Source organism: Hyla sarda, chromosome 1 (assembly GCF_029499605.1).
Source record: "Hyla sarda isolate aHylSar1 chromosome 1, aHylSar1.hap1, whole genome shotgun sequence".
Classification (NCBI taxonomy): domain Eukaryota; kingdom Metazoa; phylum Chordata; class Amphibia; order Anura; family Hylidae; genus Hyla; species Hyla sarda.
The window spans coordinates 604170868-604185236 of NC_079189.1; the positions used below are offsets into that span (position 1 = coordinate 604170868).

The window sequence follows — 14369 nt, forward strand, 5'->3', positions numbered from 1 at the left end:
GTCTGGTGATGGCTGGAGAGGTGACACTGCTGGGACATTATACAGTAATGGAGGGGTCTGGTGATGACTGGAGAGGTGACACTGCTGGGAATGCTGGGACATTATACAGTAATGGAGGGGTCTGGTGATGACTGGAGAGGTGACCCTGCTGGGAATGCTGGGACATTATACAGTAATGGAGGGGTCTGGTGATGACTGGAGAGGTGACACTGCTGGGAATGCTGGGACATTATACAGTAATGGAGGGGTCTGGTGATGACTGGAGAGGTGACAGTGCTGGGAATGCTGGGACATTATACAGTAATGGAGGGGTCTGGTGATGACTGGAGAGGTGACACTGCCAGGACATTATACAGTAATGGAGGGGTCTGGTGATGACTGGAGAGGTGACACTGCTGGGAATGCTGGGACATTATACAGTAATGGAGGGGTCTGGTGATGACTGGAGAGGTGACTGCTGGGAATGCTGGGACATTATATAGTAATGGAGGGGTCTGGTGATGACTGGAGAGGTGACACTGCTGGGACATTATACAGTAATGGAGGGGTCTGGTGATGACTGGAGAGGTGACACTGCTGGGAATGCTGGGACATTATACAGTAATGGAGGGGTCTGGTGATGACTGGAGAGGTGACACTGCTGGGACATTATACAGTAATGGAGGGGTCTGGTGATGACTGGAGAGGTGACACTGCTGGGAATGCTGGGACATTATACAGTAATGGAGGGGTCTGGTGATGACTGGAAAGGTGACACTGCTGGGAATGCTGGGACATTATACAGTAATGGAGGGGTCTGGTGATGACTGGAGAGGTGACACTGCTGGGAATGCTGGGACATTATACAGTAATGGAGGGGTCTGGTGATGACTGGAGAGGTGACCCTGCTGGGAATGCTGGGACATTATACAGTAATGGAGGGGTCTGGTGATGACTGGAGAGGTGACACTGCTGGGAATGCTGGGACATTATACAGTAATGGAGGGGTCTGGTGATGTCTGGAGAGGTGACACTGCTGGGAATGCTGGGACATTATACAGTAATGGAGGGGTCTGGTGATGACTGGAGAGGTGACTGCTGGGAATGCTGGGACATTATACAGTAATGGAGGGGTCTGGTGATGACTGGAGAGGTGACTGCTGGGAATGCTGGGACATTATACAGTAATGGAGGGGTCTGGTGATGACTGGAGAGGTGACACTGCTGGGACATTATACAGTAATGGAGGGGTCTGGTGATGACTGGAGAGGTGACCCTGCTGGGACATTATACAGTAATGGAGGGGTCTGGAGATGACTGGAGAGGTGACACTGCTGGGACATTATACAGTAATGGAGGGGTCTGGAGATGACTGGAGAGGTGACACTGCTGGGACATTATACAGTAATGGAGGGGTCTGGTGATGACTGGAGAGGTGACACTGCTGGGACATTATACAGTAATGGAGGGGTCTGGTGATGACTGGAGAGGTGACACTGCTGGGAATGCTGGGACATTATACAGTAATGGAGGGGTCTGGTGATGACTGGAGAGGTGACTGCTGGGAATGCTGGGACATTATACAGTAATGGAGGGGTCTGGTGATGACTGGAGAGGTGACTGCTGGGAATGCTGGGACATTATACAGTAATGGAGGGGTCTGGTGATGACTGGAGAGGTGACACTGCTGGGACATTATACAGTAATGGAGGGGTCTGGTGATGACTGGAGAGGTGACCCTGCTGGGACATTATACAGTAATGGAGGGGTCTGGAGATGACTGGAGAGGTGACACTGCTGGGACATTATACAGTAATGGAGGGGTCTGGAGATGACTGGAGAGGTGACACTGCTGGGACATTATACAGTAATGGAGGGGTCTGGTGATGACTGGAGAGGTGACACTGCTGGGACATTATACAGTAATGGAGGGGTCTGGTGATGACTGGAGAGGTGACACTGCTGGGAATGCTGGGACATTATACAGTAATGGAGGGGTCTGGTGATGACTGGAGAGGTGACACTGCTGGGACATTATACAGTAATGGAGGGGTCTGGTGATGACTGGAGAGGTGACACTGCTGGGAATGCTGGGACATTATACAGTAATGGAGGGGTCTGTGATGACTGGAGAGGTGACTGCTGGGAATGCTGGGACATTATACAGTAATGGAGGGGTCTGGTGATGACTGGAGAGGTGACACTGCTGGGACATTATACAGTAATGGAGGGGTCTGGTGATGACTGGAGAGGTGACACTGCTGGGACATTATACAGTAATGGAGGGGTCTGGAGATGACTGGAGAGGTGACACTGCTGGGACATTATACAGTAATGGAGGGGTCTGGTGATGACTGGAGAGGTGACACTGCTGGGAATGCTGGGACATTATACAGTAATGGAGGGGTCTGGTGATGACTGGAGAGGTGACACTGCTGGGACATTATACAGTAATGGAGGGGTCTGGTGATGACTGGAGAGGTGACACTGCTGGGACATTATACAGTAATGGAGGGGTCTGGAGATGACTGGAGAGGTGACACTGCTGGGACATTATACAGTAATGGAGGGGTCTGGTGATGACTGGAGAGGTGACACTGCTGGGAATGCTGGGACATTATACAGTAATGGAGGGGTCTGGTGATGACTGGAGAGGTGACACTGCTGGGAATGCTGGTACATTATACAGTAATGGAGGGGTCTGGTGATGACTGGAGAGGTGACACTGCTGGGAATGCTGGGACATTATACAGTAATGGAGGGGTCTGGTGATGACTGGAGAGGTGACACTGCTGGGACATTATACAGTAATGGAGGGGTCTGGTGATGACTGGAGAGGTGACACTGCTGGGAATGCTGGGACATTATACAGTAACACCACTGGAGGGGTCGGGGTGATGACTGTATCATTGTGTGTCAGGTTCCTATAAGGTGTCAGGACGTGGCGGTCTATTTCTCCATGGAGGAGTGGGAGTATGTAGAAGGACACAAGGATCAGTACAAGGATCAGGTGATGATGGAGGATCAGCAGCCCCTCACATCAGCAGGTAATAGACATGACTATATACACACACGTCCTCTCATTATTTGTATGTAAAGAATGAATTCAGTCTCTGTATGTGTTCCCTACAGTCAGATCCAGTAAGAGAACAGCAGCAGAGAGGTGTCCCCGTCCTCTTCTTCCACAGGATCAGGATCAGGTAGATGGAGATATTCCCTATGATCTGTAGAAGGGCTGTGAAGCTCTTGTGTTCAGTCTTGTTTTATCCTACAGTATTATATGCTTTATACTTGTGGAATGAGAAAGGTGGAGATGACAGGATAAAGCCGACCATAGACATTACATGTTGTCTGGATCTTCTCACAGTTTTCTGGCTATGGAGACTGCTGGTTGGAATAAGGAACCAACAGGTTGGATTTATACCCATCTGATCCTTTATTTCCCCTGAGACAAACCCCAGAGGTGTCTGGCAGGAGCTGATCTCCTCCACTGACACAACCTGAAGCCTGTCTAGCCATGGGGGATATACACTGATCATTCATAACATTATTACCACCTGCTGAGTATTATAGAGGTCTCTCTCATGTACGGGCTTCACAGGTTTCTCGTGTTCTATGGAACTAGGCCAAACGTTTAATAGGTCCTTGATATTTCTCTCCCCTGACAGACGCTATTGTCACCAGATGGTATGTGTTAGTCACCTGTAGTTTTAGGCTGGGGTTACACACAGTATTTTTAACCAAAACCAGGAGATAAAGTGACACAGAGAAAACTGTAATACAAAGACTTTTACAATATTTCTTTCACAGCTTCAGGGTGAAGATCTAAACAATATTATTGCTCCAAAGGACATTCCTACAGGAAAATATCTGATCTATAGTAATGCTACAGTCATAAAAAAAGAAGAGACATATGTGAGCGGTGATGAGCAGTATGAGGCAATTCCTACAGGGAAAGATCTGATCTATATTAATGCTACAGAAATAAGAGAAGAAGAAGAGACAGATGTGAGGGGTGGTGAGCAGTATAAGGAGAACATTCTTACAGGAAAAGATCTGAACTATATTAATGCTATAAACATTAAGGTAAAGGAAGAGACAGATGTGAGCGGTGATGAGCAGTATAAGGCGTATATTCCTAAAAGAAAAGATCTGATCCATATTAATGCTACATGCATAAAGGAAGAAGAGACATATGTGAGCTGTGATGAGCAGTATATGGAGGACATTCCCACAGAAAAAGATCTGATCTATATTAATGCTACAAATATAAAGAAAGAAGAGGAGACAGATGTGAGCGGTGATGAGCAGTATATGGAGGACATTCCTACAGGTAACCGCTCAGGTAACCACTAAATGCAGAAAACAGTCACAGATTCTACTCTTCTTGTCACTGCCTTCAACAATAATTTGTGGAAGACTTCATTTTCTACTGTATATTCCCCGATTCAGCCAAAATGCTAATTTTATATAGATAAACATGTGACCCGGTTATAGGTAATAACACATAATGGGAGAGATCTATCCAAACCTGTGTAGAGGAAGAGTAGTGTAGTTGCCCATGGCAACCAATTAGGTTGCTTCTTTCATTTTTCCAAGAGATCTGTGAAAAATGAAAGAAGTGATCTGATTGGTTGCCATGGGCAACTGCACCATTCTTCCTCTACACAGGTTTGGATACATCTCCCCCAATGTACATTTATAATACTGTATAGATGTGAAATATAGCTGGAATATTTGCAGGGACAATAGGGGAGATTTATCCAAACGTCTTCAGAGGAAAAGATGCCCATAGCAACCAATCAGATCGCTTCTTTCGTTTTTAACAAGGCCTCTGCAAAATGAAAGAAGCGATCTGATTGGTTGCTATGGGCAACTGGGCAACTTTTCCTCTGGACAGGTTTTGATGAATCTCCCCCATACATTGAGAACCACTGGGAGGGCGTACAGCAGCTGATAAGTACTTAACTTTTTTTTTTAACCCCTTGGCGACACTTGGTGCTTCTGACTCGAGCCCGCTCAGTAGCTGGGGGGTCGGAACTAATAGCAGAATTGTGTTTTTTGATCACGTCATATCCTAGAAAAAAATGGAGTAAAAAGAAATCAAAAAGTCAGATTAAAATTTTTTTTTTTAAAGTTATTGGGGTGGGAAAATACCCCAAACTTTTTTTTTTTTTAATTAAAAGTTTTTAATTATTTTTAAATGAGTAAAACAGGACAGAAACGATAAAAATTTGGTATTGCTATAATCGGTGAACAGTTTAGAAACCTCTACCCTTTCCTTTGCAGTATTTCACAGCCTGGCACACCTACTAGCTCATCCTCACAATCCTGTATGCCAATCAAGGAGGCGCAAGGGAGGAGTGCCAGGCTGTGACACTTAAGCAGCTCAGCTCCTCCTCCTTGGCACTTAAAGGGGTACTCCGGTGATCCAGCGTTCAGAACATTTTGTTCAGAACGCTCAGAACCGGAGGCCATGATCGTGACGTCATGGCATGCCCCCTCCATTTATGTCTATGGGAGGGGGGGTGTCAGCTGACACCCCCCCTCCCATAGACATAAATGGAGGGGGCGTGGCCGTGATGTCACGACAACTGCCGCATTTTCTTAGAACACTGGGTGCTGTGGGAGATCGCAGAAAGCCCAGCGGCGGCACCCCCGCAATCAGACATCTTATCCCCTATCCTTTGGATAGGGGATAAGATGTATAGCAGCGGAGTACCCCTTTAATTGTGAAACAAAAAGGTTTTAAATGTTTGGTAACCACCATAAGCTCCAGGAAACAACCGTGTCTGCAGCTCTTATCGACAATTACCATTAGAAAGGTCCTAATTCTAATAGTGCCCTTTAAAGTTTCACTTAGAAATATTATACAAAATATACTAAATATATGTTTATGCCAAATTGGTTATATTTTTCAAAAATAATAAAATTTGTTTTATCCTTGGCAGATTCTTGTACCAGGAGATCAGAGGAGAATCTGATATCTTCATATTATAAAGCAGATGATGATATCACACAAGATACATTTGTAGAACATTCCATTATCCCAGTTACACCCTCAGTTACACAATTACGGACTGTTAAACAGATTCAAAGTTACCTAGGCGCTGTTGAAGATACAGAGGAGAAGCCATTTGTATGTTCAGAATGTGGGAAGGGTTTCTCTCGGAATTCAAATCTCATTCAACATCAACGAATTCACACCGGGGAGAAGCCATTTCCTTGTCCAGAATGTGGGAAGGGTTTCTCTCGGAAATCAAATCTCCTTCAACATCAACAAATTCACACAGGGGAGAAGCCATTCTCATGTTTAGAATGTGGGAAATGTTTTACTCAAAAATCAGCTCTTGGCCTACATAAAAAAATTCACACAGGGCAGAAGCCCTTTTCCTGTTCAGAATGTGGGAAAAGTTTCACTAAGAAATCTTCTTTTGTTGAACATCAAAAAATTCACACGGGGGAGAAGCAGTTTTCATGCCCAGAATGTGGGAAAGGTTTTATTCTTAAATCCTCTGTTATTGAACATATGAAAAAATCACACAAAGGAAAAGTAATTTCCATGTCCAGAACTTGAAAAAAGTTTTTCTTAAAAATGACATCTTGTTTGCCATAAGAAGCCATTTTCATGTTAAGAATGTGGGAAGTGTTTCATTCAGAAATCACATGTTGTTTGCCATCAAAATATTCACACTGGGAAGAAGCCATTTCCATGTTCAGAATGTGGGAAGCATTTCTCCCGGAAATCAAATCTCATTCAGCATCAAAGAACTCACACAGGAGAGAAGCAATTTTCATGCTCAGAATGTGGGAAATGTTTTACTCAAAGATCATATAGTGTTTTACATCAAAAACCATACCTGTCAACTCCCAACTGCTCTCAGTAGCTGAGGGACACCAATAATAGCTGTCACAAAATTATCTCCGTTCCAATTTAAACAGTATTGTGATACTATATAAGGGGGGGGGGGGGCTTTAAAATAAAAAGTGAAAAATGTTTTGTTTGTTTTTATTTAAATATTCCTTAATAAAAATGTAAAATCACCCTGCACTCCAATATTCAATATTTAAAATAAAAAAAATGCAAACTCCAAATAATAAACATGCTTGATATCGCCACATGCGGAAATGTCTGAGCCATTAAAATATATTGTTGTGGGGGGCGTGGTATGACGGGTGATGTAAGTGACCACATGACTGCTCCTGCTAACCCATTCTGCACTTTCTCTTGCTCATTGTATAATTCCTGTCTGGGCCTCTCCCCACATGTTGCTCCTACCCTCTTCCTCCCTTGGGCAAAGTTTAAGCCATGGTTAACGGATGATCCTGGCAGGGTAGATCTGGGAAGGACCCTTGAACGCCCACCCTGCAGAGGCAACATGGGGTCAGTGACCTTGAGGATCAACTCGTGGCTGTGCAGAGGGACTTAAAGGGGTACTCTGCCCCTAGACATATTATCCCCTATCAAAGGATAGGGGATAAGATGTCTGATCACGGGGGTCCCGCCGCTGGAGGCCTACATGATCTCCCTGCTGCACCCTGCGTTCGTGTAGAGTGTTGGGTGCAGCGCCAGAGGCTTGTAACATCATGGCCACGCCCCCTGAATGCAAGTCTATGGGAGGGGGCGTGACAGCCATCACGCCCCTCCCATAGACTTGCATTAAGGGGGCGTGTCCATTACATCAGGGGCCTCGCCCCACATCGCTAGTCATGTCCGTGCACCGAATGTCTGGGGTGCCGCAGCGAGATGCAGCTTTAGTGTGCTTAATCTTCAGAAGAGGCTTCCTTCTGGGACGACAGCCAGCAGACCAATTTGATGCAGTGTGCGGCGTATTGTCTGAGGACTGACAGGCTGACCCCCCTTTAACCTCTGCAGCAATGCTGGCAGCATACATATGTCTATTTCCCAAAGACAACCTTTGGATATGACGCTGAGCACGTGCATTAAACTTCTTTGGTCGACCATGGCGAGGCCTGTTATGAGTAGAACCTGTCCTGTGAATCGGCTGTATGGTCTTGCCCAGGGTGTCGCAACTCAGTTTCTGGGTCTTGGCAATCTTCCTATGTATGAAAAAACATGTAATGCACAAATTCTTTTTACATTTTTATCCAGAATCTTTCTGGTTCCATATTTAAAAATACAAATCAATAATTATCTGGGTGTAGTCGTCGTCAGAAACTTCGTTGCGGCACATCAGGGATTTTTCACTCCCCCAAGAGCCTCTAGTTCCCGGCCAACAGTAACGCATATATATCATAGACTGACAGGTGTCACATGGTATCACTCCTCACTGACTGCCATATGTCCAGATTGAGAATCCATTTGTTACATATATATCCACGCATATCCAATAAATACGCCAGTAGTGTTCTGATATGATGCACAACCTAGATACAGTCATGGCCGTAAATGTTGCCCCCCCCCCCCTGAAATATTTCAAGAAAATGAAGTATTTCTCACAGGAAAGGATTGCAGTAACACATGTTTTGCTATACACATGTTTATTCCCTTTGTGTGTGTTATGTATTTGATTGGAGTTTGTACATTGCTTATTTTTATGGGGGAGTGCCGCTATCTTACATTTTCTCCTCTTGTAATTTTTTGTGAAAATTTACACAAGTTTATATGGTTTTTAATACATTCTGAATAATATAATTTTTATAGTGCAGTCTGCAATCTTATATTGTATATTAAGTTCTGTTCTGTTGGGAAAAAAAATTTTGTCATACGAATTTATAATTTTTTTATATGCATACTAATTTTGTCTGGTATTTGAAAGGTTAACTATGTGGTATGTAACCCTAAGCTTACCTGCACTTGTTATGTCTGAGGAAGCTGCGCCTGCACAGCGAAACGCGTTGCACCTTAACCATTAAAGGAATTTTATCTTGATGTACGCACCGTGATTGACTTCTCCCACGAAAATTCCCAGTCTCTCCGAAGTTCCACGGTCTCCTTAAAGGGGTACTCCGGCGCTAAGACATCTTATCCCCTATCCAAAGGCTAGGGGATAAGATGCCTGATCGTGGGGGTCCCACTGCTGGGGACCCCTGTGATCTTGCACGCAGCACCCCGTTATAATCAGTCCCCGAAACATGTTCGCTCCGGGACTGATTACTGGCGATTACGGGGGGCCGGAGCATGATGTCACGCTCCACCCCCTCAATGTAAGCCTATGGGAGGGGGCGTGACAGCTTTTTTGTTTTCACATATTGGCCCTCATTTACTATTCTAAACCCTACTTCTTTTGTCGGGTTTTTTTAGCGCATCTTTGTCTGCGACATGTCGCAGACATCGTGCGCCAGTCTGCGACACGATGCAACATTTTTTCCCAACGGACCCGATGTGGATTCTCCCAAACCCGAAAAAGGGGCGTAACCCAACATTTTTTAGCTTTCCCACGTATTTATAAAGGTTTCCAACCCGAATATGTTGAATTGTTGTGGATTTTTTCCCGACAGCTCAGAGGAGTTGGAAACCAAAACCAACAAAACCCACGTGCGACAAACAGGATGCGACATAATAATAAATACCAGGGGAAAAAAGCAGTCGGGTAAGAAAGCAACATAGACTTACAACCTGATTTTCTAATTAAATGAGGGCCATTGTACGTAACCTTCTGTCTGTGCAGACTGTACACAAGATTTTTATATATTTTGTGCCGTAGCTTGTATCTGGTGTTGTCTAATCTTGAGCCCAGATGGAATATCTGAATAATCGGGACGCTCTCGGTGACTCTCTGATTAACCAGTTAATTGGATCTACTGGTCAACCTGTGTTTACTTCTGACAATGAATCCTCTCCCCCACTATCTGAAGAGGAGTTTAAAGTTATGACGGACTTTTTCCATAAATATTAAGGTTTTTGTAAATTTGAATTACAACACAGTATAGATGTTTTATTTCTACATCGCTACCTTTTAGATAATTTTACACCTCATGGTCTAAGGTTACCATTTGAGTCATCATTCCCAGATGACCCAATATTCTCGAAAGATTGGGATGATTATACAGAAAAATGTTCTAGAGGTTTGATAGAATGATTAATTTCAAAAAGACGCACTGTAGCAATTGAATATAAACAAAAAGCATGTGAAATACGTAATCAGATAATTGTATTTTCCAAATACTCTAGTACTATTCTAAACAGATTACATAAACTTGAAATTGACACCATAAATAAAAAGGTACATAAATTTAACCATGATATAAATTATTACTCTTGCGGACAAATTTACAAATGGCCAAAATATAATAAAAAAAAACACGATTGATAAAAATAATCAAGAAAATCCATCTACATTGACGCCAAAAAACAAACAAAAAAAATTCCAAATCTCCCATAGTTATAAAGAGTAATCCAACAACATACCCATACACTCGAACAATAACTAATTCAGTACTTCATAAGCCAAAAACACATTCAAATAATAACTCTAACAACAATAAAATTCTTTCTACCGATAAACAATGTGCAAATATAACATCAAATGCGTCCAGTTTAAATACAGCTTTGAGTACATTTAACTCTATGATTCCAGATACTGATCCACATGTAGCCCCGGATTTTTTAGTCCTACAAATGAAGATGATATAGATTGTATCAGTGCTCTTGTAACCATCTTACTCCCGGCCAAATCCGTATACAGAATTTATATACCAAAGTAAATCAAACAGAGCCATGTCGGTTTCAAATTCTTCTGTTCTTTGTTAGGCCGTCCACTTGGTTTTATAACCTCTGTACTTAGCATAAGTTCCCACCCTCACTAGGGTTATGTCCTAGCATATAGGGAGTAAGAAAATAGCAGAGAGTAGAATGGGGGATGGGCATTGTCCTTTGCTAAACTTCAGGGGCCTTCAAGTCTTCATGGCCAGCAACTTTCTCTACACGATGGCGGGGGCCAGATAGGAGAGAGCAGATAGGGGAGGGGTGAGCAAGTAACAGAGAAGCATGGAGTCCCCATCCCAAATGGGCATTTTAGGTATATATAAGTATACCCATATACATCCATTACAATCACACCAAATTATATGCACCTGTTATTTCAAACGACTTACCTGCGGTAAATATAGTATGTCCTTTACTTCCGCCTCTTATTATGCAAAATTCTATTTCAGCACCCGTTTGGACAAAAGGAACAAAAATTTCCACAAAAAAATTCACTTTCGAATTTTAACCTCTTAAGGACCCAGGGCGTATCTGTACGCCCTGAGCCCTGTCCCGGTGTTTAAAACAGGGTCACGCCGTGACCCCACATCACACCGGGTCGGTCCCGGCTGCTATTCATAGCCGGGACCCTGGGCTAAGATCAGTGCCGCGCGCTATTAACCCTTCAGACGCGGCGATCAAAGTTGACCGTTGCGTCTGAACATGAAAGTACGGCAGCTCAGTCAGGCTGATCGGGACATCGCGATAAAATCGTGATGTTCCGATCAGCTAGGACGTAAGCGAAGGTCTCCTTACCTGTCTCAGCGGTGTCCGATCGGGGTTTGATTGCTCCAAGCCTGAGCTACAGGCTTGAGCAATCGAGCCCCTATCTCGCTGATCCATGCAAAGCTATGGCTTTGCAGGGATCAGCATAAGAGATCAGTGTGTGCAGTGCTATAGCTCCCTATGGGATAACAATGATCAGTATAAGAGATCAGTGTGTGCAGTCTTATAGGTCCCTATGGGAGCTATAGCACTGCAAAAAAAAAGTGAAAAAAAAAAGTTAACAAGGGTCATTTAACCCCTTCCCTAATAAAAGTTTGAATCACCCCCCTTTTCCCATAAAAAATAAACTGTGTAAATAAAAATAAACATATGTGGTATCATCGCGTACGGAAATGTCCGAACTATAAAAATATATCGTTAATTAAATCGCACGGTCAATGGCGTATGGGCAAAAAAATTCAAAATTTCAAAAAAGTGCATTTTTGGTAACTTTTTATATCATGTAAAAATGAATAAACAGCGATCAAAAAGTCTGATCAATACAAAAATGGTACCGATAAAAACTTCAGAACACGGCGCAAAAAATTAGTCCTCATTCCCTTCCGTACGCAGAAAAATAAAAAAGTTATAGGGGTTAGAAGATGAGAATTTTTAACATATACATTTTCCTGCATGTAGTTATGATTTTTTTCCGAAGTACGACAATATCAAACCTATATAAGTAGGGTATCATTTTAACTGTATGGACTTACAGAATAAAGATAACGTGTCATTGTTACCGAAAAATGTACTACGTAGAAACGGAAGCCCCCAAAAGTTACAAAATGACATTTTTTCTTAAATTTTGTCGCGCAATGATTTTTTTTCTGTTTCGCCGTGGATTTTTGGGTAAAATGACTGATGTCACTGCAAAGTAGAATTGGTGGCGCAAAAAATAAGCCATCATATGGAATTTTATGTTAAAAATTGAAAGCGTTATGATTTTTAGAAGGTGATGAGGAAAAAACGCTGAGTCCTTAAGGGGTTAAATCGACACCAACTGCACATATTGGCACCAACTCAATTGACTCTTCATTTCTCACAATTCACGATGCATCGGGTCTAAATATAGACCCCACAATTTGCTGTACACCTAGTGAATTGGGCGCTACATCTGCCCTTTTTTTTTAGATTACCCTCCCCAAAATGTACACAATGCATTAACAATGAAAAATGTAAATGCCAACCACCATCCAATTACACACTACTTCCCACCTTTGTCCCCCAAAATAAAACCCAGGGGCTGCAGAGGAAGCGGCAAAACAAAAAAAAACTGGCTCATGTATAATTAATAAAATCTCTATATCAATCTGATGGCAAAGACAAACCAATAAATCATACACAAACTAAAAAAAAAGAAAAAGTTAAAATATTTAATCTGTCGGATCATACATTATCGGACAATGAGATTGACCTTTTATCTAAGGGTCTATCCTTTTGTCCTACAACACGTCCTTACGATTTTCAACTTTTTTTTGGATCTAAATAACTTTTTTTTAGAAAACTAACCCTTACTCGTCACTTTTCTATTCTTGAGAGAATAAAACAGGAACATTCTTCCCCTTTTATAGATAATTCTATTCATACATCAATTGTCACATCTCAAAATACCCCGATAAAACATGTAGAAGTAAGACCACCTTCATCTTTTTACCCCATACACCATCGGGGTAGTCATCTTGACACATTCTATACTATGGTAATGAAAGACTTCAACACCTTGGAATTCCGAAAGGAATGCTATTAAAACCTTGCAGCAAAATGCCTCCATCATTGTTCACCCTGTGGACAAGGGTGGTGGCATTACGATCCTTAATAGGTCCACATATACAGTGACCCCCCGACCTACGATGGCCCCGACATATGATCAAATCGACATACGATGCTTTTTTATGTCGGGGCCATCGCATTAAGTGCTATCCGGCAGCGCCAAATGCTTAAGCTGCTGCCGGATAGCAGCTTAATGTTCCCCGTGTGGTCCGGTAAGTATTACTTACCCCTCCACGATGCTCCGGGGTGCCCTCCGGGTCCAGCGCTGGTCTTCCGGTGTCTTCTCGGCCCTCTCCGATGACATCAATACGCTGCTGCGCACGTCATCCAATAGGAATGGCATACGCAGGCCCAGAAAGGCCTTGCGGAAGAAAGCAGAGGACCGGAGAAGACAGCGGAGGACCGGAGAAGACAGCGGAGGACCGGAGAAGACAGCGGAGGACCGGAGAAGACAGCAGAGGACCGGAGAAGACAGCGGAGGACAGGAGAAGACAGCGGAGGACCGGAGAAGACAGCAGAGGACCGGAGAAGACAGCAGAGGACCGGAGAAGACAGCAGAGGACCGGAGAAGACAGCGGAGGACCGGAGAAGACAGCGGAGGACAGGAGAAGACAGCGGAGGACCGGAGAAGACAGCGGAGGACCGGAGAAGACAGCGGAGGACCGGAGAAGACAGCAGAGGACCGGAGAAGACAGCGGAGAGCCCAGCGGAGGCCCGGGGACACCATCTTGAGCGGCGGGGACAGGTGAGTACAGCTTCCTATACTTTACATTGCACGAATCCCTCAACATACGATGGATTCGACAAACGATGGCTCGTTTGGAACGAATTACCATCGTATGTTGAGGGACCACTGTATTAAAGAAGCACAAAATATATTATCTGAAACAGATTATTACATTAGGGTGGATCAGGATCCTTCAATGGAATTTTATAACATTTATCATAATTTGGTTAAATCAGCACAGGAGTCCAATTTGCTGGACAGGAGGGAGCACACATTTTTATTAGTTACATTTTTTCGTTACCCCATTATTATTATTTGCCGAAATTACACAAAAATCCGTCAAATCCCCCCGGTCATCCAATCATTTGTGGTGTATCATACCTTACTGCGAATCTTTCTCATTTTGTTGATCTTTTTTTA

General features: G+C 43.5%; 1 protein-coding gene and 1 pseudogene across 1 annotated transcript in view; one reads left to right on the plus strand and one right to left on the minus strand.

Annotated features, from left to right (window-relative positions):
* LOC130296495 (zinc finger protein 605-like) overlaps positions 1-7534 on the plus strand; it is a 505889-nt gene extending 498355 nt beyond the window's left edge. Inside the window, exon 13 of the mRNA XM_056548085.1 lies at positions 6107-7534. Within this exon, the coding sequence (XP_056404060.1) occupies positions 6107-6556 (450 nt within the window). The 3' untranslated portion in view covers positions 6557-7534. The remainder of the gene's footprint in view (positions 1-6106) is intronic.
* Positions 1-14369, minus strand: part of LOC130297364 (zinc finger protein ZFP2-like) — a 322941-nt pseudogene that overhangs the window by 277606 nt on the left and 30966 nt on the right.